This window comes from Mirounga leonina, unplaced genomic scaffold (assembly GCF_011800145.1).
Source record: "Mirounga leonina isolate KUSES-001 unplaced genomic scaffold, KU_Mleo_1.0 Mir_91, whole genome shotgun sequence".
Classification (NCBI taxonomy): domain Eukaryota; kingdom Metazoa; phylum Chordata; class Mammalia; order Carnivora; family Phocidae; genus Mirounga; species Mirounga leonina.
In genome coordinates, this window is record NW_023270839.1 from 29,823,073 (window position 1) to 29,849,814 (window position 26,742).

Consider the following 26,742-nt stretch of genomic DNA (forward strand, 5'->3'; position numbering starts at 1 on the left):
CCTTTCCATAGAATGAGAACAATAACTCAAAGAGTTGTTGGGAGGACTACATTTAGAATGACCATTTATTTCCATTCTCCTATTTTGTGTTTGCTTTGTACAGAGGGAAAAATTCATAAAACTACTGGACCAGTTGCATAACTCTTTAAGGATTGACCTGTCAAAGTATAGGGTATGTACAAAATTATCTGCCTGAAGGTAAAATGTCATGTTTGGCTGAGATGCTTTCTTGTCGTACTGTAAAAAATCATCCACTGTGTAATGGGAAAGTAAAAATGCTGGTCTTGGGATCTCAGGTTCTGTCACACTGGAAAAAATCCCCTAAGTAAGCAAGCTGCAGTCCTTTGTTCAGGGACCTTGCTCCACATAAGCCTACATTAGTAACATGTGTGTTACTATGTGTAGCTTTAATTTTATAATTTTTATAATAGCAATCAGATTGAGTGGCAGCTAATCCATGAGGTAGACATGTGGCAGAGTCCTCATCCTGAAAGCTCACCCCTTGTTACTGAGATATCCTGCTAATATTTCCCCCAGCTTTTAAGATGCCTACTTGGACTCATTGCTTAATTCACTCTTTCTAGATCAGTACAATGTGCTCTTTTGAAGTTGTCCAGAGTTCTTGTCAACTATACTTCACCTGCAGGTGAAACACACAAAATACACACACACACACACACAAATATATTCATGTATGTGTGTATGTAAATATACATATTTACAAAACATTTAGTTATAAATTTTATTTACAGAAAAATCTGTAGTAATTATTGCATTCTTTATTTAATAATTCAAACATCATTTCATATCTGTACATATGTAGATCGTCTGCGTTCATGTTTAAGTTCATAACTGATGGATATCTTAATTGCATATTTCTGGAAATTTTAAAACCACATTTTGTCAAATTCACCCTTCCTGTTGGAACTGGGGCCAACACTGGTAGAAGACAACTGCTATGCAGGCAATGAAAAAGGTGTTTGGAGGCCAAAAGGGCCTGGAGGCCACCTCATTTGTCATTGTTTGGACACTATAACTCTCTGTGAGTTTGTGAATATTTAAAAATTACCTGTGGTTTTTCTAATTGCTCTTTAAAAAGCCAATCTGAAAGCAAGTTAAAATGAGAAATTTCTCAATGTGAAAATTGTTCCTTAGATCAAACATTTTCATAATTATACCTTCCCTCTACAAAGTTCTGAGCATTTTTATTTTTCTATCACATTTCTACCAAATCGCACTAACAAATTTGTGGAAATCCAGAGTACTTCCAGGAGATATGCTGCCATGTAGTCTGATTTTTCTTTTAACTTTTAAGAATTTCTTTGTGACTCTAAATGTAGCACATGTAAAAGTTCCCAAAGTTTTTTTGGGAAAAATTACCCATCTTGAGAAAATTACAAAAAATATTTCCAACTACATGCTGTCCATGTAGTAGCAAAACTTTTAGTTTTAGTAGCAAAACTCCACTTTTAGTAGCAAAACTCCACTTTTAGTAGCAAAACTCTACTTTTAGTAGCAAAACTATTATATGAGCAAAGATGAACGATAACACTGTATGAATGATACTGTTTTGTGTATTTTTATTGCACTGTGGCAATAAATAGAAGGATGTGGCTTTCCAAGACTAAGAAGAGAATATTTCCAAATTGTTTACTTTTTATAATGTTTTATGATAAGATGTTGTAAGAATACTATCGGGATATTTTTATAATTTTACACAGTTCACTTCCCATTTTCCTTCCCAGAAAGTTAGTTTTAATTTATTTTCCCATCACAGGCTTAAGGCTGATAATTTACCCATTTTCTATTTCTTAATTAACCAGGAAAACTTTCCTGCCAGCAACGCTGAACGGTTGCAAGACCTAAAATCAACTGTTGACCTGCTAACAAGTATCACCTTTTTTAGGATGAAGGTACCTTATTTTATTTGTCGCTATCCTGGTATGACATAACACATTCATTCCCCATTAAAGTCTGTTTTTTACTCACCTCTTGATCGCTACCGTTCAACCCCAGCAATGATGCTCTGAAGACTTTTCCAGTGCTAAGTGAATCCTCCAGTCTAAGGTGTTTGAAAGGGATTATCCTAAACACCTAAAATATTCTGATACATTTGGCTCAAATGTAGTTTTAAATTAAATCCGTCTTAAATAAACATGGCACTTACTAAAAAAAAAAAAAAAATCCCTAAGAGTGCTAAATGGAAATGAGTTGACTTCTTATTTTAGTTTTAACTCCGATGTCTTGCTGACCTTTTCATCCCAAGAGAGTAGCTGATTCTTTTAAGCTTGCCCCAGTGGTGGCAACTCTCATTTTCAGCCCTGGAAATGACTATATAGGAATAGATTTGATTGCTTAAATCATTAGTATAACTAACTGCCATCTACCAAACTATGCAGAGATTTCTTTTTAGATCTCTCTTCTGCTTTAACAGCAAAATCTCTACAATCATAATTTGGCTAGCAGGACAATTCATGTAAAGAGTTTCCTACAACTACTTGTCAGGCTATGGGCTAAAAAAGTTTTGATCTTTTATGATGTTTATTCAGAAAATTCCTGTACAGAAAAAAATATATAATTTTCAGTTGCCCATGATTATTTTCACTAGAAGCACTAAAAATGGTACTGTGTAATATGAGAGACAGAAAACAAAGCCATACTCTATCAGCAATCATTTAGATTTTTTAAAGTTCAGGTAAAATTCATTTGGCTTAAAATCAGAGTTAAATTGGGTGACTGGGATAAATAGAATTTCTATCCATTCTGATCTCCTGGCAACAGCTGCCAAAACAGTATGTAGAGAATGAGAGTAAGCCTCCAGCCAGGCTCAGAGGAAGATGTTCCTTTATTGACAGGCGATGCCAGTCATCAGCACTGTGGCAAAATGGGAACAAAGGCTGGAGAGCTTCCTCAAGCTCAGACCACATGGTCCTCCCGTTCCCCCCCCCATCTATCTACATACCTGCATCTGTGTCCATATACTCTTCCTTCTTTTCTAATTCCTATTGATTAGCTGTCTGTTCTCCTAGAAAAGGCCATCTCTTCCACCTGTGCAATTGATTTCATCCCCTCTTGAGTAATAAAACCTTGGTGCACAGTCCTCCCCACTCTCTTCAGTGATCCAGTCCCCTTCCTTCTCCAGCTGCTATACCCTAATTCCTCTTTTCCTTTAATACCAAAACTCCTCAAAATCATCCTCTTCATGTTTTCTTCCCAATTTCTAATCTCCCAGTATCTTTTGAAAAAATTTCATCCTCCCATTTTCTTCTCTCATTACAGACAGTAAAATTCATTCCTTTGTTGTACTGATCAATGAGTTTTGGTGTAAAGTGTAACCACCACTCCAGTCAACATGTAAAACAGTTCCATAGTCCTCCAGAATCCCCTCGAGCTGCTCCTTTATACTCAACCCCTCTCCAAGCCCTTGGTGACCACCGATCTGTTGTTGTCCCCCTATAGTTTTACCTTTTCCAGAACATCATGTAAATGAAATAATACACTATATAGCATGACACATGGGCTATTCATCTATCTTGTTGAGTGTATCAGCTGTTTGTTCCCTTTTTTTGATGAGTAGTAATCCTTGGTTATGTACACACTACAGGCATTTGAGTTGTTCCTGGTTTGCTTTATAAATAAAACTCTTAAAAATACTTATGTACATATTATTAGTATAAACAGAAACTTTCACTTGTCTTGAAGCGAGGTTCCTGGGTCATTTGATAAATGTATGATTAACTTTATGAGAAATGACAAATTGTGGTTTGGTTTTTTTTTTAAGATTTTTTTTATTTGACAGAGAGCGAGAGCAGGAACACAAGTAGGGGGAGTGGAAGAGGGAGAAGCAGGCATCCTGCCGAGTAGGGAGCCCGAGGCAGGGCTCGATCCCAGGACCCCGGGATCATGACCCGAGCCAAAGGCAGATGCTTAACGACTGAGCCACCCAGGCCCCCCAAGCTAATAATTTCTAAATTTGTATCTCAAGCCCCAGACAGCTTCATGAGTCTAAACTCATATATCCAAATATCTACTTGAAATCTATTTTTGTGCACAACAACCTGTTCGTTCTTGTCTGAAACCGAGTTCCTGATTTCCTGTGCACAGCTTTGCCCCTCCATTGTACCAACTGCTCAGGCTAAAACCATAGGGTCCCAACTGCTCTCTTTCTCTCACACCAATCATCCAGTCTGTCAGCAGATTCTATTAGTTCTTCCTTCCCAAACTAACCAGAATATGGTTTCTTCTAAACAGCTCCTAGCTTAACACCATAGTGCAAGCACTATATTGACTGATTTCTTGCACTGTTCTCATCACTGGTCTTTCTACTTTTTCCATAGACCATCATGGGCAGCCTAAGGGAAACTTTTAAAAGATAGTTCAGGGGTGCCTGGGTGGCTCAGTTGGTTAAGCATCTGCCTTTGGCTCAGGTCATGATCCCAGGGTCCTGGGATAGAGTCCCGTAACAGTCTCCCTGCTCTGCAGGGAGCCTGCTTCTCCCTCTGCCTCTGCCTCTTTCTCTATCATGAATAAATAAATAAAATCTTAAAAAAAGAAAAAAAAAAAGATCGTTCAGTTAGGTCACTTTGCTCTTCTGCTGAAACAGTCCATTTCCTTCCCACCTTACTCAAAGCTAAGGTTTGTAAAAATAGTCTAGATATAAATGTTCCCCCTGGGCCCATTCTCTTACTTCTTTAAATTCACCTACTATTGTATCCTATTAATACAATTCCACTGAAACACTTTTGTCCCCTCTTCTCTGTTTTATTTTTCTTTTCAGTGTGTATCATCATGTAATATATTTTACTGTTTAGCTCCATGAGGAAAGGGATTTTTATTTCTTTTTTTTTTTTAAAGATTTTATTTATTTGACAGAGAGAGAGGGAACACAAGCGGGGGGAGCGGGAGAGGGAGAAGCGGGCTTCCCGCGGAGCAGGGAGCCCAATGCGGGGCTCGATCCCAGGACCCTGGGATCATGACCTGGGCTGAAGGCAGACGTTTAACGACTGAGCCACCCAGGCGCCCCAAGGGATTTTTATTTCTTTTGTTCATTGCAATATAACCATTGTCAGGCATATAGTAGGTGATAAATAATTGTTGAATTATTGAAAAGTATAGGTGGTTGAATAATGTGATTGGTTGCTCTAAGAGTTTCTAGTTGAATATTTACAGCTATGATCATTTTCACAACTATGATCCATTATCAAGAAGTTAAAGTAAATACTTACACATTTAAAACATTGCTAAGACCACATTTTTCCTGAACATAGAAAAATCAACTAAAAACATTTATTGAGGTTGTTTAAGTTGTTTATACTAGATTGCAATCTTCTATTTCTGAATTTAGGAAAATAATTTGTCTCTCAGGTTCTGGAGCTGCAAAGCCCCCCGAAGGCCAGCATGGTGGTGAAGGACTGTGTTAGAGCCTGCCTGGATTCTACATACAAGTATATTTTTGACAATTGCCATGAACTCTATTCTCAGCTAATAGACCTGGTAAGAAAAGATACATGTCTCTTTTTTGTTTCTAATGTTTCTATAAGTTTAGAATGATCCTAAATGGGAAAATATGTTCAATTAATTTCACATTAACTGTGGGTTTTGAGAATTTCCAATATCTTTTCATCACATATGAATATCATATCACTTTCATTTACATGAAGTAATTCACTCCTTAAAATAACTTTATGTACTAAAGGTAGAAACTGGGTTTTTGTTTTTGTTTTTAAGTTTTTCAAGTGAGGAGTCAGTTTCAGAACAATTAAGTAATTTGCTCAGGGTCACACAGTGGTCAAGTGGCAGATTTGGGACTAGAATTTAGGATTCCAACTCGACTCTTATGTTCTTCCCCTAACTCATAACTGCCCTTCTTACCATTTTACCTCATAAAAGTGATAGATGGGGAAATATTTATATAAAGGATGGTAAAATCATCATATATGCAAATTTATTATTAAAGAATATTTCAAAGATACAAAAGAAAATACAGAAAGCAAAGCAAACATACATATGATTGCCACCCAGATCACCAAATGTTAGCATTTAGTAATAATTTGCTCTGCTCTGTATTGTCTAAAGGTATTAAATGTTACACATAGAGCAGCCTTTCCCTTTGTACTTTCTCCAAATGGAATTTTCCTCCCTCCTCTTCCTTCAGAGACCAACACTCACAGTGGTCCATTTGAACATATTTTCACATATGCTCAATAAACACTTCAGTTTTATTTTCTGTGAATTGCCTATTAACCCTTTGCTGAATTTTCTGTGGGCTTGTCTTTTACTTATGAATTGGTAAACAAATTCTAAAATAGATTTTGGATACTAATCCTTTGTTGGTTATGGGATTTCATAAATACTACTTCCCTCTTTATATGTGATACGTCGTTTTGTTGCATTGAAGTTTTCTAATGCACACAATGATTTATTCATTGCTATCACTTCTGTAACACTGATGTTTGGGGATGCCTTTTTAATATGTCTTTATTGCCTATCCACTTTCCTGAAGAAAGCAGTCACTCCACTTGATATTGAAAACTTCACAATTGCCTCTGGAACTTCTTGGTTACTTGAGTGGGGCAGATTCTAGACAGTATACATTGGATGAAAGCAAGTGGGACTCTTTTAAGCTAGGTTTCAAGCTGGGATTCTTACAGTATTAAAACTTTCTGACTTCCTGGGCCTAGTAGGAGAAAAAAATTAAATGGAGTTTTTCATTTTATAAGACAACAATGTATAACTACATAACTGTTCATAACTTTAGCTTATTATTCCTGCTAGATGTGCTGTAGTTTATAAACTTAGTTCTCTTGGATTTCTAATGATTAAATTGTCTCTCAACTGTGCTTTTCTGTTGGGTGGCTTTCTAATGGCTTCCCTTTGTCTATTCTCTACTACCTTCCTCCCATAAGTCTCTTCAGTTCTTTTATGTTTTCAACATCATTGTCTTTATTTTAACTAAAAGGTAAAATTGAAACTTGTTATAGCAGGTATGTTATCCATATATAACTTCATAATCGATCTTATCAAACCTTACCAGCCTCAGTATCTTACTCCTTGTAACTCCAAACCTACTGTCCCCTCACATGAGCCCTAAATTCTGTTATTTTCATGAATTGGCCATCCTCTTTTATGTCCATGCATTCATTTGTCCTATATGTCTAAAATGTTCCCCCATTTTCTGCCTTCATCAAAATTCAACTTAAATATGATCTGCAGTTCTACTATTTCATACCCAGTGGATGAACCAAATCACCAATGTGGTGTACCTTATTTAGCGTCTTTCTACTGTACTACTACTATTAATAAATAGCATGAAGAGTTTTATTTTTATAAAAGATACAGAAATATGGGCAGGTCCCAAAAGTAAACATGCCCCTAACAGAAAGTAAATGAGGTGTCACATCAACATGAATCTAGCATAGCTTAATATTTGCTGACTTGGCTTTAAAAACAAAGTCTTTTTTTTTTTTAAGATTTTATTATTTGACAGAGAGAGAGAGACAGCGAAACAGGGAACACAAGCAGAGGGAGTGGGAGAGGGAGAAGCAGGCTCCCAGCTGAGCAGAGAGCCTGATGCGGGGATCGATCCCAGGACCCTGGGATCATGACCTGAGCCGAAGGCAGTTGCTTAACGACTGAACCACCCAGGCGCCCCAAAACAAAGACATTTTTGTAATTTGCCAACCAGTTTTCTTTTTAGGTAGAGAGATCTATACAGATTTTATAAGAAATCTTGTGAGTTTGGGAAAATGAAGTATTTGGAGCTCAACTTTCCATCTAAGAAAAAGACTTTTCCATAAACATTGTTATCATTTGAAATTCTAAAGGAAGCACCTATTGGATCTGAATAATTTGGGAAACTAATACTCTCTAGAGCCCTTCTGAAACCATCTCAGAAAAGTTTTAATGATAAAGGTTCATCTCCCCTCAGTGGACTGCAGGGCTCTTCTCCTGGGAGTGTAAGACCTTTTTTCCTCACACCACATATCTAAATTATCCTCAAATCCTGATGACTTTATCTTCAAAACTAAATACTTTATCTTCACAATATATCCAGAATCTGACCATCTCCATGCTTCCTTCCTGATCTGAGCCATCACCATTGCTCATTTGGATTACTACGTAACTTCTTAGTAGAGATCAGTGCTTGCACCCTACCATCCTACATCTATTCTCAGTAGAGCAGCAAGAATGATCCTTTTAAAAAGTAAGTCATGTTTCTCTGTTGCACAGAATGTTTGAAAGTCCCTTCTTTTAAGTCAAACTCAGAGTCCTCACAATTGCCTGTAAGATGCAGGATCTGGCCCATATTACACTTTCCACTCCACTTACTCTGTCGCTCTGTCTTTTGCACATATCATCATGGAAATGGAGAGTCAAATAAGAGTTTACCCACAAGAACAATGTTGGACCCCTTGATACTTATGTGAATGCCTGGATCATAGTAGGTGCTCAAGAAAGCATTTGTTGAATGAATTGAATAAATGAATAAACATAATTTTTTTCAAACAATAATAATTTATAGGTATATTTGGTCTATTATAAACAAGAGAGAAAGGAGTGCTCTATTCTGTGATAGACACTCAAGTGCTTGCCTAAAGCCTGTTGGAGTTGTACTGAATCATACCACAGGGTCCTGGATGATGAGATATGGGAGAAATTGATCCAGTCCCAGTGTGAAAACATTCCAGTGCTTTTCTCCAGCCCTCTCTCCTCTGCTGCAGTAACCTGGAGTACACACATTCTAGATGGTATAGCTACCAGGTGAAGGAGGGCTATTCAGCTAGCTTCAGACTTTGGATATTTAAGAAATAATCCATTATTGCATTAACTCATTGAGATTTGGAGATTTACTTGTTACCATAGCACAACTTAGTTTATTTTGACTCATTGACCTTCAAATCAGTTTCCACCCTGCCACCCAAACTATTTAAAATATATCCATGTTTTTGTGACTCTCTTATTTTTAACTCTGTAATCCCTTTCACTTATGGGATTAAATCCAAACAGTTTGCCATTATCCGAAGGCCCTCCTAGATCTGAGCTCTGTCTTTCCTTATTTCAACCTCATTTCCACCTTGCATTCTATGATTCAATGCACTAAACTCCATGATGCCTTCGTCTGCATTGTCTTTACGTTTCTGGAGTGTTTTACCTCCCCTCACCTCCTTCATGGCTAATTCTAGCTCATCTGGCTATTTCTTCAGAAAGCTTTTAGGGCCTCTCCTAGCCAAATTAGGTGTTCCTACTCTCATAATACCCTGACATGTTCTCACCAGTGCACTCATCATGCTGAAATTGAATAGGCACAAAATAATATAATAGCTGTTTGGCCTGTCTTCTACACTAGGTTGTGAGTTTCATCTTTGTAGCTCCAGTGTTCAACACTGTGCCTGACAAAGAGTAGGGTTGATAAAGTAATTAATTAATAAAAACAAATTTTATAAAAAACAGCACTATGTTAGCGATTCATAGCCTCTTTTAATGACTCCACTTCAAAGTCTGTGGTCAAGAACATGGTCTCTGATGTCAAAACCCTTGAGTTCAAATCCTGGCTTTCCTGATTATTATTTTTGTAGCTTTTCATGCACTACTGAGCCTCTTCATTTCATAGTTTCTTCATCAAGATATATTTTTAATATTCATGCTACGTCTCTTTTATCTGAGTTCTCTTTAGATGAAGTAATGCCTGAAACTAAAAAACCAGGCATTTCAGGGTTGTTAGACACAGTATAATTCTGATTATTTAAATGTGGAAGCATACTTTCTCTCTCCAAAGGGGTTTTTGAAGAACCATTTAAAAATAGTGCTTGGAGTAAAAATGAAAAATAGATTTAAGAGAAAAGTCAAAGTAGCTGCAGTTAGAGGAACAAAACAGAAGTGTGCTCTCCAGAGGCTGGCTGCACACTCAAGGAATAACCTTCATCTTGGCTGAATCACCCAGTTGTATGTTTATCTTTCAATTTAACATAACTAAGAACTCAAATATGGCAGTGTGGACATAGGTGATTGATCTCTTGCATAAAGACACATGAGATAATCTACAAACTCACCCAATATTCTAATTATATTTCTTTAATTAATAATGAGTTTAAGAATTCTCTCATAACTTCATTAGCTTTTTGAGTGACTGTTTTTATAAATTACCTGTTTATATCTTGTGCCTATTTTTAAAAAATAGAATTTTTGTCTTTTTCTGGTTAATATTCTTGAGTCTCTTAGTCCTTTGTCAGCTTCTGACATTGCAAAGATTTTTCACAATCTGTGATCTTTATCTTTGTCACAGTGTACACACAAGAAATTCTCAATTTAATATATTCAAGTGGATATTTTTCTGTTTAAATTTGAGATTTGGAGTTTTAAAGAGTCTGTTCCACCCATCCCACAAATAGAGGGCCTTCTTATGGGGACTTTAATAAGATGGATATTTTCTTGCTCGGTAATATGATTATGATCATTAAGTTAATTCCCCTTGCTGTTGTTCCATGCTCATAAGGCAGCCTTCAGATTACAGATTGTCTTTTTATATAGCTGCTTTTCCAGGAAAGGATAGGCCAAAAATTCTCAAATCTGAAAAAAATATTTGTCAAGTCTCTTGAAATGTTTGTATTTTATTTAAAAAAAACTATCATTTGTTCCTTGAAGTGAGCTTAGACTAACATTAGTGCCTAATATATAATAGTGCTGAATGACTAGCTACCTACCTGTGTGCCTGCTGCCTACCTGCCTACCTACCTACCTATCACCTCCTACCTACCTACCTATTTATGGAAAATCACATACAGATGGGCTCCAACTTAGGATGGTTCGCCTTACGATTTCTTGACTTTACAATCATGTGAAAGTGATAGGCATTCAGGAGAAAGCATACTTGAAATTTTGAATTTTGATCTTTTCCTGAACTACCGATAGGTGGTACCATCCTCTCCCATGATGCTGGGCAGTGAGAGTGAGCCACAGCAACTTCACCCACACGATCACAAGGGTAAACGACTGAGTCAACCATTCTGTACCCACACAACCATTCTGTTTGTCACTTTCAGTAATTATTCATTAAATTTCATGAGACATTCAATACTTTATTATGAAATAGTCTTTGTGTTAGATGCTTTTGCCTAACTGTAGGCTAACGTGAGTGTTCTGAGCATATTTAAGGTAGGCTAGGATAAGATGAGATGTATGGCTGGTTGGGTATATTACATGCATTTTTTACTTACAGCATTTTCAATTTATGATGGGTTCATTGGGACATAATCCCATCATAAATTGATAAAAAAATATATAACCTATATATACTATGTGTATATATATATATATATATATGTATATATATATATATATATTTGTTTGTTTCCCTCCCCAGATTACCCTGCCTCTTGCTTCTGAGGCAGTCTCTGTTATGATTAGCTTTCTGATTGATTTTGTGTACAATTAATATACATGTCTATTATCCATTTGTGGTACCATCTTTATCTCCACCAATCTCTCATGTACTACATTGTATGATACAATGTTATGGTTACATGTGCTAACTCCAGAACCAGATTGCCTAAATGTTATTTGGTAGGAATTCTGCAGTTTTTGAAGTTCACTATTACTTTCTGAGAATAATCTATGCTGAATATGTTCAGGAATAGTTTTTTGATTTCTTTTATAGCTACCTATCATATAAATGTACCACAATGTACATACCAATTTTAATATTTCACTTTTACAAATAATAGCACAATGAATATTTCTGTGGTGGAAATTATGTTTGCAAGTTCCAGTCTGTGGCCTTAATAGCACCATACCCTGCTTTTCTCTACTTTTAAAGTTTTACTAGAAATAATGTAAACTTCATTGTAAGCCATCTTGTTCCATGTGATAGAAAGCAGTCTCTTTTTTTTTTCACATGTGTTAAAATGTCCTTTTACTTATCTAATTCCCATAGTGCACATTGAGTTTAATGAGAACAAAAAAAAATCTGTCTTATTTAGTATTGAATTTACAGCACATAATACTATGCATCACATAGAGTAGCGGAAATCAGCAAATACTTATTTAATAGAACTTCTATATCAAAATATCTGTTTGTATGTATGCAGCATGTGATAAGTATACTGCTATTTATTTAAAAGTTTTGACCCAGATATCTTCTGTAAACTTCCTGGGACAGAAAATACCTTCCAAGAATATTTTAAACTGGCAACTTACATGAACTTAAAGGTATCAAATTTCAAAAAGTCTAGCGTTGAGCATTAGTTGTGTACTTTTCCAGTTAGTTTAGCCAAAGAAGTTGCTTTAGTTATCTTTCTTTAGTTTTATTCTTTTGCTTTTGCCCTAGCCAATTCTAAATAACTCAGTAATAAAAGGAAAATTAAAAATAAAATATGACTTTGAAAATTACAAATAGAAAAATTCTAATTCTTTAACTTTTAATTTGAGATGTTATTTAAATAGTGATTATTAAGGAACTGGCTAGAAAGTATCTGTGACTTTTCTTAAGTTTTATTATTGTTTTGTTGGGTTTTTTTGGTTGTTTTTTTTTTTTTTTTTAAAGCAATGGACTTTCTTATGCAATCAGTAGCATTAGTTTAGGGAATGGTGTTCATTCTGCGCATAAAGTGCCTTTTCACTACCTCGAGGGATTATTGTATTAGCACTAGATCTAAGTAAGTACAGACACATTTAAAATTTAATTTTCTTTTAAAGTTTGTTGTAAAATATGTAGGAGAAAGGTTATGAATATGAAATTTCTTCTTAAATGCCAGCTTCATAAGTGATATATAAATTCTTATAAAAAGGAATTGCTCAAAATGAGTGGTATATTGAGATATTTTATGTATTGATGAAGAAGAAACATGAAAATCCAAAGCCTAAAACATTAGACCATTGTTTTCATCAATGTGTATTTCAGTTTTTCTAACAAAGTAAAATAAAGTCACAAATGAAAACTTAATGAATTCTAAAATAATAAGAGTATGTTGTCAGTGAAACTAGTAAACTCTTGATTCTAAAAATGGATTATGACAATGCATGCAAAGAAAGTGATAAATCCATTGTGTTTAATAAACACTGATGAAACGTTTTCCAAATAAAATATCAAATGACATATTTATAAGTGGACCAAGAAATTTTACTCCAGGAATTCAAGGATGGTTCAACATTAGAAAAATCTATCAATATAACTCACTATAGTACTTAACTAAAAGAAAAATATCATATATTTATTCAACATAAGTAGAAAAAGCATATGTTTAAATTTGATGCCTCATTATGATTAAAAAAGAAACTCAGAAAACTAGGATGGAACACAATTTTTTTTTAATTTAGTTAAGGTTACATTAAAAAAATATGGCTAACAAAGTTAAACAGATGATGTTTAGGAGTATGCATTTCAGAAGTATAGATAATTATCCTATTAATGCTCTATAACATAATATTTGAAGAAATAAGAGAATATGTATTAGAAAGGAAAAGAAAAAAACTGTTGTAATTTATGGATGATACGACTATATACGTACGAACACTAACAGAATCTACCTGAGCTATTGGTACACATAAGAAAAAAATCTCATTAAACGAATACAAAAACAATTTTTTTACACCAGATATTGTGCACATATTATTAGGGAAGGGAACAATAGCTTATTATAGAGTGTTAAGAAAATCATATGGAGTCTCATCATATGGAGATAAGGGAAAAAAAGAACTGGATTCTTGCCTAATACCATATATGATGTGAACTCAAAAAGTTGAAAGAGGTGAGTGTAAAAGGTAAAAATGATGATAGTATAGGAGAATACCTTTCTAGTGCAGGATAAGAAAGACTTTTTAAAACTCCAAAGCACAAATTGTATGTATGTATATATGTATAATTAACATACAGTCTTGGGGCACCTGAGTGGCTCAGTCGTTAAGCGTCTGCCTTCAGCTCAGGTCATGATCCCACAGTCCTGGGATCAAGCCCCACATCGGGCTCCCTGCTCTGCGAGAAGCCTGCTTCTCCCTCTCCCGCTCCCCCTGCTTGTGTTCCCTCTCTCGCTGTGTCTCTCTGTCAAATAAATAAAATCTTAAAAATAAAATTTAACATACAGTCTTATATTAGTTTCAGGTATACAACATTTGATCCAACAATTCTGTATATTATTCAGTGCTCAGAACAATAAGTGTAGTCACCATCTACCACCATAAAATGTTATTACAATATTATTGACTATATTCCCCATCCCATACTTTTCATTTCTGTGACTTATTTTTATAAATGAAAATCTGTACTTCTTAATAACCTTTATTTTGCCTATGCCCCCACCCACCTCCCCTCTGGCCTATCCTCCCACCCACCATTTTGTTCCGTGCATTTGAGTCTGTCTTTCTGTTGGCTTTGTTTTGTTTAGATTTGACATATAAATAAAATCTTTTGATATTTGTCTTTGTCTGGCTTATCATACTTAGCATAATGCCCTCTAGGAAGATCCATGTCAAAAATGACAAGACCTCATTCATTTTTCATGACTATTCCACCAAATATATGTACCACATCTTCTTTATCCATTCTTTTATCAATGGACACTTGGATTGCTTTCATATCTTACCTATTGTAAATAAATCTACAATAAACATAGGAATACATGTATCTTTTAAAAGTAGTATTTTTAATTTGTGGAGTATAAGTATGCGTTAGTGGAATTACTGATCATATAGAATATCTATTTTTAATTTTTTGAGGAACCTCCATAGTGTTTTTCACAGTGGTTGCACCAACTTCTATTCCTACAAAGGCAAACCAAGTGCACAAGGGTTCCCTTTTCTCCACATCCTTGTCAACACTTGTTATTTCTTGTCTTTTTGATGCTAGCCATTGTCACTCGTGTGAGGTGGTATCTCATGGTGCTTTTGATTTGCATTTCCCTGATGATCAGTGATGTCATGTGTCTGTTAGCCACCTGTGTATCTTCTTTGGAAAAATGACCACTCAGGTCCTCTGACCATTTTTTAATTGGATTTTCTGTTCTTTTGGTGTTAGGTTTATAAGTTCTTCATATATTTTGGATATTAATCCCTTATCAGATATATCATTTGCAAATATCTTCTCCTATTCAATAGGTCAACTTTTTGTTTTATAGATCGTTTCCTTCATTGTGCAAAAGCTTTTTATTTTGGTGTAGTCTCAATAGTTTATTTTTTGCGTTTGTTTCCCTCAGGAGACATATCCATAAATATGTTGCTAAGGCTGATGTTCATGAGATTACTACCTATGTTTTCTCTGAGGAGTTTTATGGTTTCACATCTCACATTTAGGTCTTTAATCCGTTTTGAGTTTATTTTTGTGAACAGTGTAAGAAAGTGGTTCAGTTTCATTTTTTTGCATGTAACTCTCCAGTTTTTTCATCACCATTTACTGAAGAGACTGTCTTTTTCCCATTGTGTATTCTTGCCTCCTTTTTCATAAATTAATTGACTGTAAAGGTGTGTGTTTACTTTGGGGCTCTCTATCCAGTTCCATTGATCTATGTGTCTGTGTTTGTGCCAAGTCTATATTATGTTAATTACTATCACTTTATTGTATATCCTGAACTCTGGAATTGTGATGCTTCCAGCTTTATTCTTCATTCTCAAGATGCTTTACTATTTCAGGTCTTTTGTGGTTCTACACAAATCTTAGTATTATTTGTTTTAGTTCTGTGAAAAATGTTGTTGGTATTTAGATAGGGATTGCATTGAATTTAAAGATTGCTTTGATTATGGAAATTTTAACAATATTCTCCCAATCCATGAACATGGACTATCTTTAAATTTGTGTCATCTTCAATTTCTTTCACTGTCTTATGCTTTATAGAGTACAGGTCTTTCACTTCCATGGTTAAATTTATCCCTAGTATTTTATTTTTTGGGGACAATTGTAAATGAGATTGTTTTCTTAATTTCTATTTTTGCTACTTTATTATTAGTGTATAGAAATGCAGCAGATTTCTGTATACTAATTTTGTATCCTGAAACTCTACTGAATTCATTTACCATTTCTAATAGTTTTTGGTGGAGTCTTTAGGGCTTTCTGTATATAGTATCACGTCATCTGAAAATAATGAAAATTTTATCTTCACTACCAATTTTGATGCCTTTCATTTCTTTCTCTTGTCTGATTGCTGCAGCTAGGACTTCCAGTACTGTGTTGAATAAAAGTGGTAAGAGTGGACATGCTTGTCTTATTCCTGCTTTTAGAGGAAAAGCTTTCATTTTTTTCACTATTGAGTATGATACTGGCTGTGGGTTTTTCATATATGCCCTTTATTATCTTGATATATGTTACTCCTGAATCTACTTTGTTGAAAGTTTTTTCATGAATGATTATTATATCTTCTCAAATGCTTTTCCTGCATCTATTGAGATGATTATACCTTTTTAAAAATTTTTTGTCTTGTTAATGTTAATCACATTGATTTGCAAATATTGAACCACCTTTGCATCCCTGGAATAAATCCCACTTGATTTTGGAGAATGATTTTTTAAATATATTGTTGGATTTCATTTGCTCATATGGTATTGAGGATTTTTGCATCTATGTTCATCAGAGAAATTGGACTGTGGTTTTCTTTTTCTTTTTTTGTAGTGTCTTTGTTTGGTTTTAGTATCAGGGTAATGCTGGCCTCATGAATTTGGACGTTTTCCTTCTATTTTTGGAATAGTTTGAGAAGAGTAATTTAAGAAGAAATAATATTAACTCCTCTTTAGATGTTTGATATAAATCTGTGAAGCCATGTGATACTGAACTTTGGTTTTTGGGAGTTTTTTGATTACTTATTGAATTTCATTGCTGGTCTGTTTAAATTTTCTATTTCTTCCTGATTCGGTTTTGGGAAGTTATATGATTCTAGGAATTTACCTTTCATGTGTCTGTTGACCATCCGTATGTCTTCTTTGGACAAACATCTGTTCATGTCTTCTGTCCTTTTTAATTGGATTATTTGGGGGGTTTTTGGTGTGGAGTTGTATTAATTCTTTATATATTTTGGATAATAACCCTTTATCAGATATGTCATCTGCAAATATCTTCTCCCATTCAGTAGGTTGTCTTTTAGTTTTATTGATGGTTTCCTTTGCTGTGCAGAAGCCTTTATTTTTGATACAGTCCCAATAGTTTATTTATTTATTTATTGCTTTTATTTCCTTTACCTCAGGAGACATATCTAGAAAAGTGTTGCTACTGCTGATGTCAGAGAAATTACTGCCTGTGCTCTCTTCTAGGATTTTTATAATTTCAAGTCTCATATTTAGGTCTTTAATCCATATGGAGTTTATTTTTGTGTGTGGTGTAAGAAAGTAGTCCACTTTCATTCTTTTGCATGTAGGTGTCCAGTTTCCTCAATACCATTTGTTCAAGAGACTGTCCCTTTCCCATTGGATATTCTTTCCTGCTTTGTTAAAGATTAATTGACCACATAATCATGGGTTTGTTACTAGGCTTTTTATCATGTTCTATTGATCTTTTTATCTATTTTTGTGTCAGTACCATACTGTTCTGATTACTACAGCTTTGTAATATAACTTGAAATCTGGAATTATGCCTCCAGCTTTGTTTTTTCTGTTTCAAGATTGTTTTAACTATTCAGGGTCTTTTGTGGTTCCATACAAATTTGAGGATTATTTATTCTAGTTCTGTGAAAAATGCTGTTGGTATTTTTATAAGGATTGCATTAAATCTGTAGTTTGCTCTAGGTAGTGTGGTCATTTTAACAATATTTGTTCTTCCAATACATGAACATAGAATATCTTTCCATTTATTTGTATCATCTTCAATTTCTTTCATCAATGTTTTAGAATGTTCAGAGTACAGTTCTTTCACTCTTGGTTAAGTATATTCCTTGGTATTTTATTATTTTTGGTGTAATTGTAAATAGGATTGCTTTCTTAATTTCTCTTTCTGTTGTTTCATCATTAGTGTATAGAAATGCAATGGACTTCTGTACATTGATTTTGTATTCTGTGACCTTAATGAATTCATTTATCAATTCTAGTACTTTTTGGTGGCATCTCTAGGGTTTTCTATATATACTATGTCATCTGCTATTAGTGAAAGTTTCCCTTCTTCCTTACCAATTTGGTTGCCTTTTATTCCTTTTTATAGTCTGATTGCTGTGGCTAGGACTTCCAGTACTATGTTGAATAAAAGTTGTATGAGTGGACACCTTTCTTGTTCTTGATCTTAGGGGGAAAGCTTTCAGTTTTTTACCATTAAGTATGATGTTAGCTGTGGGTTTTTCACATGTGGTCTTTATTGTGTTGAGGTATATCCCCTCTAAAGCTACTTTGTTAAGGGTTTTATCACAAATGGATGTTGTATTTTGTCACATACTTTGTATCTATTGAAATGATCATATGGTTTTATCCTTTCTCTTATTGATGTGATGTATCAGATTGATTTACAAATATTGAACCACTTTTGCATCCTGGGAATAAATTCCATTTGATCGTGGTGAATGATTTTTTAATGTATTGTTGGATTCAGTTTGCTAATATTTTGTTGAAGAGTTTTGCATCTGTGTTCATCAGAGATATTAGTCTGTAGTTCTCTTTTTTTGCAGTTTCTTTATCTGGTTTTGGTATCAGGGTAATGTGGGCCTCATAGAATGAATTTGGAAGATTTCCTTCCTCTTCTGGTTTTGGAATAATTTGAGAAGAGTTAGTATTAACTGTTCTTTAAATGTTTGGTAGAATTCTCCTGTGAAGCCATCTGGTCCTGAACTTTTATTTGTTGGGAATTTTTGATGACTGACTCAATATCATTGCTTGTAATTTGTTCAAATTTCTATTTCTCCCTTATTCAGTTTTGGTAGATTTTATGTTTCTGGGAATTTGTCTTTTTCTTCTAGTTTGTTCAATTTGTTGGCATATAAATTTTCATAATATTCTCTTATAATCCTTTGTATTTCTATAACTTTGGTTTTATTTCTCCTCTTTCATTTCTGATTTTGTTTATTTGAGCTCTCTTTTTTTTTTAAGTATGGCTAAAGATTTACCAATTTTGTTGATCTTTTCTAAGAAACTGCTCCTGGTTGCATTGATCTGTCCTATTGTTTTTTAGTGTCTATTTCATTTACTTCTGCTCTAATCTTGTTATTTCCATCCTCCTAGGGTTTGGATTTTGTTTGCCTTTCTTCTTCTAGCTCCTTTAGGTGTAAGGTGAGGTTGTTTAAGATTTTTCTTGCTTCTTGAGGCAGGCCTAGATTGCTATGAAGTGCTCTCTTCGAACTATTTTTGCTTCATCCCAAAGATTTGGACTAATATGTTTCCATTTTCCTTTGTCCCCATGTATTTTTTTATTTATTCTTTGGTTTCTTGGTTTACCCATTGGTTGTTTAGTAGCATGTTGTTTAGCCTCCTTGGGTCGGTGTTTTTTCTAGCTTTTCTTAAAATTTATTTCTCGTTTCATACTGTGGTAGTTAGAAAAGATTCTTGTTATGATGTCAATCTTATTAACTTTGAGACTTTTTTTGCAGCTATAGTGGGGAATGTTCCATGTGCACTTGAAAAGAATGTGTATTCTATTTTCTAATGGAATGTTTAGTATATATCTGTTAGTTCTATCTTGTCTAATAGGTCACACAAAGTCACTGTTTCCTTGTTGATTTCCTGTCTGGATGATCTATCTATTGATATAAATTGGGTGTTAAGGTCCCCTACTGCTATTGTATTACTTTCAATTTCTCCCTTTAATATTGCCTTGTTTAGGTGCTCTGTTGGGTGCATAGATATTTACAATTGTTATATCCTCTTGTTGGATTGTTCCCTTTATCATTATGTTATGCCCTCCTTTGTCTCTTGCTATATAGTCTTTGTTTTAAAGTCTATTTTGTCTGATACAAGTTTATAACCCCAGGCTTTTTCTTTCTTATTTTTTCCCCCATTTCCATGTTCAGGGTATATCTTTTTTAAAATCACTTTCAGTCCTTATATGCCTTGGGTCTGAGGTCAGTGTGTTGTAGGCAGAATATAAATAGGTCTTTTTTTTTTTTTTTAATCCTTTCAGTCATCCTTTGTTTTTTGATTGAAGCGTTTAGTCCATTTATATTTAAAGCAATTATTGACAGATAAGTACTTTGTCATTTGTTTTCTGATTGTTTTTGTTGTTCTTCCCTATTCCTTTCTTCTTCTCTTGCTGTCTTCCCTTATGATTTGATGCCTTTTTTTTAGTAATATGCTTGGATTACTCTCTCTCTCTTTTTTTTTCTTTGTATCTATCATAGGTTTTTCATTTGTGGTTACCATTAGGTTCATATATAGCATCTTATGTGTATAGCAGTCTCTATTAAGTTGATGGTTGCTTAAATTCTAACACATTCTGAAAGTACTATATTTTTACTCCCCCTCTATGTTTTATATATATGATGTCATACTTTACATATTTTGTTTATTCCTTGACTAATTTTTGTTGATATAATTGATTTTACTAGTTTTGTGTTTTAACCTCCATACTGGCTTTATTATATTTTATTTTTAAGATTTTTTCATTTATTTGAGAGAGAGAGAGAGAGAGAGTGTGCCCAAATGGGGAGAGGGGCCAAGGAAGAGGGAGAAAGATTCTCAAGCAGACTCTCTGCTGAATGTGGAGCTGATGCCAGGCTCGATCTCACAAACCTGAGATCATGACCTGAGCCAAAATCAAGAGTTGGATGATTAACTCACTGAGCCACTCAGGTGCCCCTGTACTAGCTTTATAAGCGATTAATCTACTACTTTTATTATAGGTTTGATTTTACCTGTGTAATTTCTTTTTCATAATTTTATTTCTAGTTATGTCCCTTTTTTCCCCTCTTAAGTAATTCCCTTTAACATTTCTTGTAAAGCTAGTTTAGCAGTAAAGAACTCCTTTAACTTTTATTTTTCTGGGAAACTCTTCATCTCTTCTGAGTAATAACATTGCTGGGTATTCTAGATTGTATATTTTTTCCTTTCAACACTTTGAAAATATCATGCCATTCTCCTTGGGCCTGTAGAATTTATTCTGAAAAAATGAGCTGATCATCTTATGGGCTTTCCCTTGTGTGGTACTATTTTTTACTTGCTGCTTTTAAAATTCTCTATCATTACATTTTGCTACTTTAATTCTTATATGTCTTGGCAAGGATCTCCTAGAATCTCTCTGTGCTTTCTGGACCTAGATGTCTGTTTCCTTTCACTGATTAGGGAAGTTTTCAGCTATTATTTCTTCAAATAAGTTTTCTGCCCCCTTCTCTCTCTCTCTTCTCCTTCTAGGATCCCTATAATGCAATATTATTGCACTTGATGATGTCACTGAGTCCCCTTAACCTATTCTCATTTATTATTATTTTTATTATTCACTCTTCAGCTTGGTTGCTTTCCATTGCTCTGTCTTCCAGATCACTGATTCTTTCTTCTGTATCTTCTAATCTGTTGATTCCCTCTAAAGTATGTTTTATTTTAGCTGTTGAATTCTTCAGCTCTGATTTGTTCTTTATTTTCAATCTCTTCTTTGAATTTCTCCAAGAGTTCATTCATTGTTTTCTCAAGTCCAGTGAGTATCTTTATGACAATTACTTTCAATTCTTTTCAGGCATATTGCTTATTTCGGTTTTGTTTAGCTCTTTACTGTGATTTTGTCTTGTTTCATTCAGGACATATTTCTCTGTCTCTTCTTTTGTCTAACACTCTGTGTTTCTATGTATTAGGTTATGACAGCTACATCTCCTGGTCTTGAAAGTAGTGGCCTTGTGTAGAAAAGGTTCTGTGGTGCCCTATAGCACAATCCCCCAATTTTAAAAGCTCCTTTAGTTAACTTCCCACTGGTTTTCAATGGTAGAAGTAATGTGGACTCATCTTCTCAGTGTGGGTTCCCAGTACCAGGGGTGCCTATTTGTGGTCTGATCCCCTTACTTCTCCTTGCTTATGGTGTTTCTCCCATTTGTGATTAGTCATGCTGAGGTTTGGTTCCCAACTGAATCTCTGCCCCTCTTCTTTCAGTGTAGTTTTCTCACTGTTAGGAGCTGTAGAACATCTGTTCTGCCTGTCTTCAGGTCATTTTCAGAGTTAGTGGCATAAATGTAGCTGTTACCTTGTGTGTTTGGGTCAAAGTGAGCTTAGGATGCTCCTACTTTGCCATCTTCCCTGAGTCACTCCTGTTTTCTAAATATATATATTTTTTCTTTTTTGAGAAGTATCTAGATAAAATGTGAAAGAGCTATATAGTATGTAAGAAATCTGCTTAAAGGCTATACTTGCCTAATAGTCTGTATTATATTTCATGGCTTAGGCTCCTCTTTCCAGCTTCCCAGAATTTACAGAAGTCTTAATATTCATATTTTATAGAAAATTAAGTAGATGTTAGTGATATCACTGAATCATTAGTAAAATCATAAAAATAATTGAGATCATAGAGGAGACAATATAGTAGAACAAATTGTAAACCCATTAGAATAGAAATTTTGTCTCTCTTGCTCACCAATGAATTCTTCATATGTGGTATAGCATTCAAACACAGTAGGCATTCCAAAATTACTGGGTAATTATCTCAGCAAAAGAGGTAAAGTAAATCTAACCTCAGTTGTGCTTCAGTTACCCACCTTTATGTAACTATCTTAACTAGATCATGAGTTTCTTAGATTTTGCCTAAACCAATGATCAGTTATCTGGCCTCATTTTACTCAACCTCTCAGTAGCATTTGTAACCGTTGACCATTTCCTCTTTCCTAAAACAACTTTATTTTCTAAGTGTTTGCCATCTTTATTTGGTGTTCTCCAACCCTGCTGGCTGCTCCCTTTTGGGCTTTTTTGTCAACCCCTCTCCTCTACCAGACCTTTAAATGTTAGAGTTCCCAGGGCTCTGTTCTTGGTTGTTTTCCTAGCTACACTTAAGTGATTCAGTCCAGCACTTCAAACAGAAGGCAGTCTCATAAAAATCCTGGGAGGACATCAACCTATTGGAAAACAGGGGTGGTATCTGGGCCAGGGTGAAGGAGTTAGATCTTTTTTTTTTTTGATTTCTGGAAACAGCCCTCATAAGTTCTAAAGAATTAGTCCTGCCTGCTTCATGTCAACAAAGAAATATGTTCCATTTTGGCAAGCAGTGGACATGTCTTAAGAAAATATTAAGTTTTAAAGTCAGATGCACCTGAATTCAAATAGATCCCACCCCCCCAAACACTGACCCACCAGTACCACCAATCAACTAGAAAGATGTTGAGTTGAGTCTTGGGCAAATTATTACTTTCTGTAAACCTCAATTTCTTCATTTGATAAAAGGGGGTAACAAGAATTACCTCATAGGATTGCTGTGAAAATTGAATTCATATTTGTGAATCAACTTCTAGATATTCAGAAGATCCTCCTTTTCTTTAACATTTGGCTTGTCTAGTGCTAAATTCACTGATGGGACAGAGTTTGTGCTATAGGACCATGCACTAAAACACATTATTTTGGTTCTTACAGTAATACTGACTGTTAGCCCAATAAGGTAGGAAGAGATTATAATACACAAAATACACAGTTTTTTGGACCCACTAGGCTTAATCTGAAATGTATATACTGTTTTGCTCTCTCTGCTCACAAAGCATCTTCCAGGTATTTGCAAACACTGGAATATGCTCTGCAATTAAACGTGGCATTGAAACCCCATCAGAATTGCTATTGCTGGAAATGTACTTCACTGTCTTTTCCTTCTTTTGGTGGCATAGCTGCTGATGTAGGTTTCTCTCAGAGCTGGTTATAGGATCAAAGTTACACAAGTCAAAGAAGTATTCTCAACCCAAGGAAAATCCCAACTCTGCTGTTATTCAGGGAAAATAACTAAAAGTTCAATAACCAAAAATTCTGTGTAAGTTGTAACCTAGAATAAAAAATATATGGAAATTGTTACTCAGGTATCAAAGGCAACAATTGAAATTATTTTAGGGGCACCTCGGTGGCTCAGTCGGTTAAGCGTCTGAGTCCTGGTTTTGGCTCAGATCATGATCTCAGGGTCTTGGGATTCAGCCCTGGGTGGGACTCCACACTCAGCAGGGAGTCTGATTGAGATTCTCTTTCTCCATCTTCCTCTGCCTCTCCACCCACCTCTCTATCTCTCTCTAAAAATAAATAAATCTTTACAAAATTATTTTCACCATCATGCAACCAAGGAATCATGTTTGGTTATCTCTGAATTGATGTTGCTTTCTGATTTCATTTTGCTTTTCATCCAAATCGTATTTATTTTTATTTGGCAATAATACATTCATTGGCTACATAATTGAAAAGGTATCTTTAAAAAAGTATATAGAAAAATTCTCTTGCTTACCCTGTCCCCAAGTACTCAGTTCTCCACTTCACCTCCCTAGAAGTAAACAATATTATCACTTTGTTATGTATCCTTTCAAGGATACTATATTCACATACAAGCATGTATGCTTTCCAGATAAACATATAGTTATCAATGTATATATATACAGGTACACGCATACACACACACACACACATATATATATACACATCATCCACTTTTTTACACACATATTAGCATGCTATACTATTCTGTACTTTGTTTCACTGAACAGTATTATCTTTGAGATGGCTTTATATCAATGCATAAAATACATTTTTTATGTTTGCACAGAATTGCACTGAATGGATATTTCATAATTTATTTAATCTGCCCCAGTGATGGAAATTTAGGGTTTTTTTCTAATGTTATATTATTACAAACAATGCTGGAAAAGAAGCTTACACATACCATTTTGTAATTTGTGAAGGTATATCTGTTGGCTAAAAGTTCAAGAGGTGTAATTGACAGAACAAGAGACATACAGATTTGTAATTTTAATAGATACTGGAAGATTATCCTCCAAAGAGGTTTTATTAATTTTCACTTTCCCTAGCAATATATAAAAGTACCTTTTCCCACCACATCTCAGTAATGAACAGAACACTGTTCTACTAAAGTTGTTTTTTTCCTTCCTTTCTTGATTTGATAAATATAAAAAATTATTACTAAAGAGTTTCCATTTAAATTTCTCTTATTAGTGATGAGTTTAAACACTTTTTGTATGTTAAAAAACCAGTTCACTCCCTGATCAAAGTTTTGTTCGTTTCTTTTATTGGTTTGTGGAATTTTGATCTGTAGGATATCTATTCTATCTTAAGGAAATTGGATCTTTATCCTCATAAGGGTTGCAAACATAATTTTTGTCCTATCATCTTTTTTGATTTTGTTTATAGCAGTTTTTTTCTGTATGTGCTTTTTAAAAATTACATTGTCAGTTGTTTCAGTTTGTATCATATTTATGTCATATTGAGAAATACCTTCTCTACTTTGAGGTTACTTTAAAAATCCGAGCCGGTGTTTTTATCTAGAATTTTTATAGTTTCTTCATAAACTTGTGTCTCACTGGAATTTGTTTTGATGTTAGGTTTCATGGAAGCATTGTTTTAAAGTAATATTTTACAGCAACTTGGAAATAAAAACTAAGTATAAATTATAACACAGAATCAAATCAACCTATTAATAATGTTTTGCTTTGTATTCCATTTCTTTCTAAAATACAGCCTGGAGTACTGTAAAAAAAACAAAAAACAAAAAAAACAACTTGTTTTCTTATAGTGTCTAACAGGTCTTTCTGTAAATTGTTTTTGTGAAATAGTGAATATGAAAAGAGTTGTTAAACTCAGCTTTAGAAATAAAATTATTTGCAGTTTCATGTTAACCTCAGTATGATACTCTAAAAAGAAAAGAAAAAAAAAAACCCACCCAAAACCCTAATGTTAACTAATTTTTAATTATTACATAATTCTTCATAGCTTTTTTACACTAAATAGTTTAAAAGACAAAGCAAAAGAGGTTTCATCAAGTTCATATGGCTTTAAAAAATTTGAAACCTCCAAAGTTATGTTAAAAGTAGATAAATTAGCAGATGTAACTTTTAAAAAAATATTTTATTTATTTATTTAGAGAGAGCAGGAGAGAGCATGAGCCAGGGGAGAGGGTGAGAGAGAGGGGTAGGGGTAGGGGCAGAAACAGACTCCCTGCTGAGCAGGAAGTCCCAGGGGGCTCAATCCCAGGACCCTGGGATCATGACCTGAGCCAAGGGCAGATGCTTAATGGACTGAGCCACCCTGCAGATGTAAACTTTCTGGGAGAAAATGACTTAGGGAGTAACAGAAATCTGGGTGGGAGTTGGATAGGGGGAGGAATACAAACAAACACAAACACATACTTTAATCCTTTCAGTAAACTGTTCTGTGATTTTTCCATATAAACTACCCTTATTCTTAGAACAGCCCTTGCTTAAAAAACACATTTTGTCTTTTAAAAATTTTAGTCTTTTCTCAGCTATTATCAAAAGCCATGTAGGCTTGACTATGCTGATTATGGTTTTGCTCAAAGATATCTCTTTTAGTTAAAAAAATCAAAGGGATTCTGTATTTAATTAACATGCATTCTAGGTTATTCTCATAATCAATTTAGATATTGAAAATTTGACCATGTGAAACCGTAGTGGTAAATGTTGAAATACTAGGAACTCTGGTGAATGTTGAGCTAGGGAAGCCCCAAAGATAAATTTTTTCTTACTTTACCCTTATCTCTAATTGTAAGGTGATTTGAGCCCTCTCTAAATTTTTGAATCCATGCAATAAAAACTTGTGTATAAAGCATTAGAATAGACACTACTTATGCTAAGATAAATAACTCAAAGCCTTGCTTTCAAAGCTTTTCTTTCTTTCTTCCTTCCTTCCTTCCTTCCTTCCTTCCTTCCTTCCTTCCTTCCTTCCTTCCTTCCT

General features: G+C 34.5%; 1 protein-coding gene across 2 annotated transcripts in view; it reads left to right on the forward strand.

The window, feature by feature from the left end:
- Positions 1-26,742, forward strand: part of UNC13C (unc-13 homolog C) — a 565,259-nt gene that overhangs the window by 295,108 nt on the left and 243,409 nt on the right. For both annotated transcript variants that reach the window (XM_034993923.1, XM_034993924.1), the window contains 3 exons: positions 104-172; positions 1,824-1,913; positions 5,365-5,493. In XM_034993923.1, the coding sequence (XP_034849814.1) occupies positions 104-172; positions 1,824-1,913; positions 5,365-5,493 (288 nt within the window). The remainder of the gene's footprint in view (positions 1-103; positions 173-1,823; positions 1,914-5,364; positions 5,494-26,742) is intronic.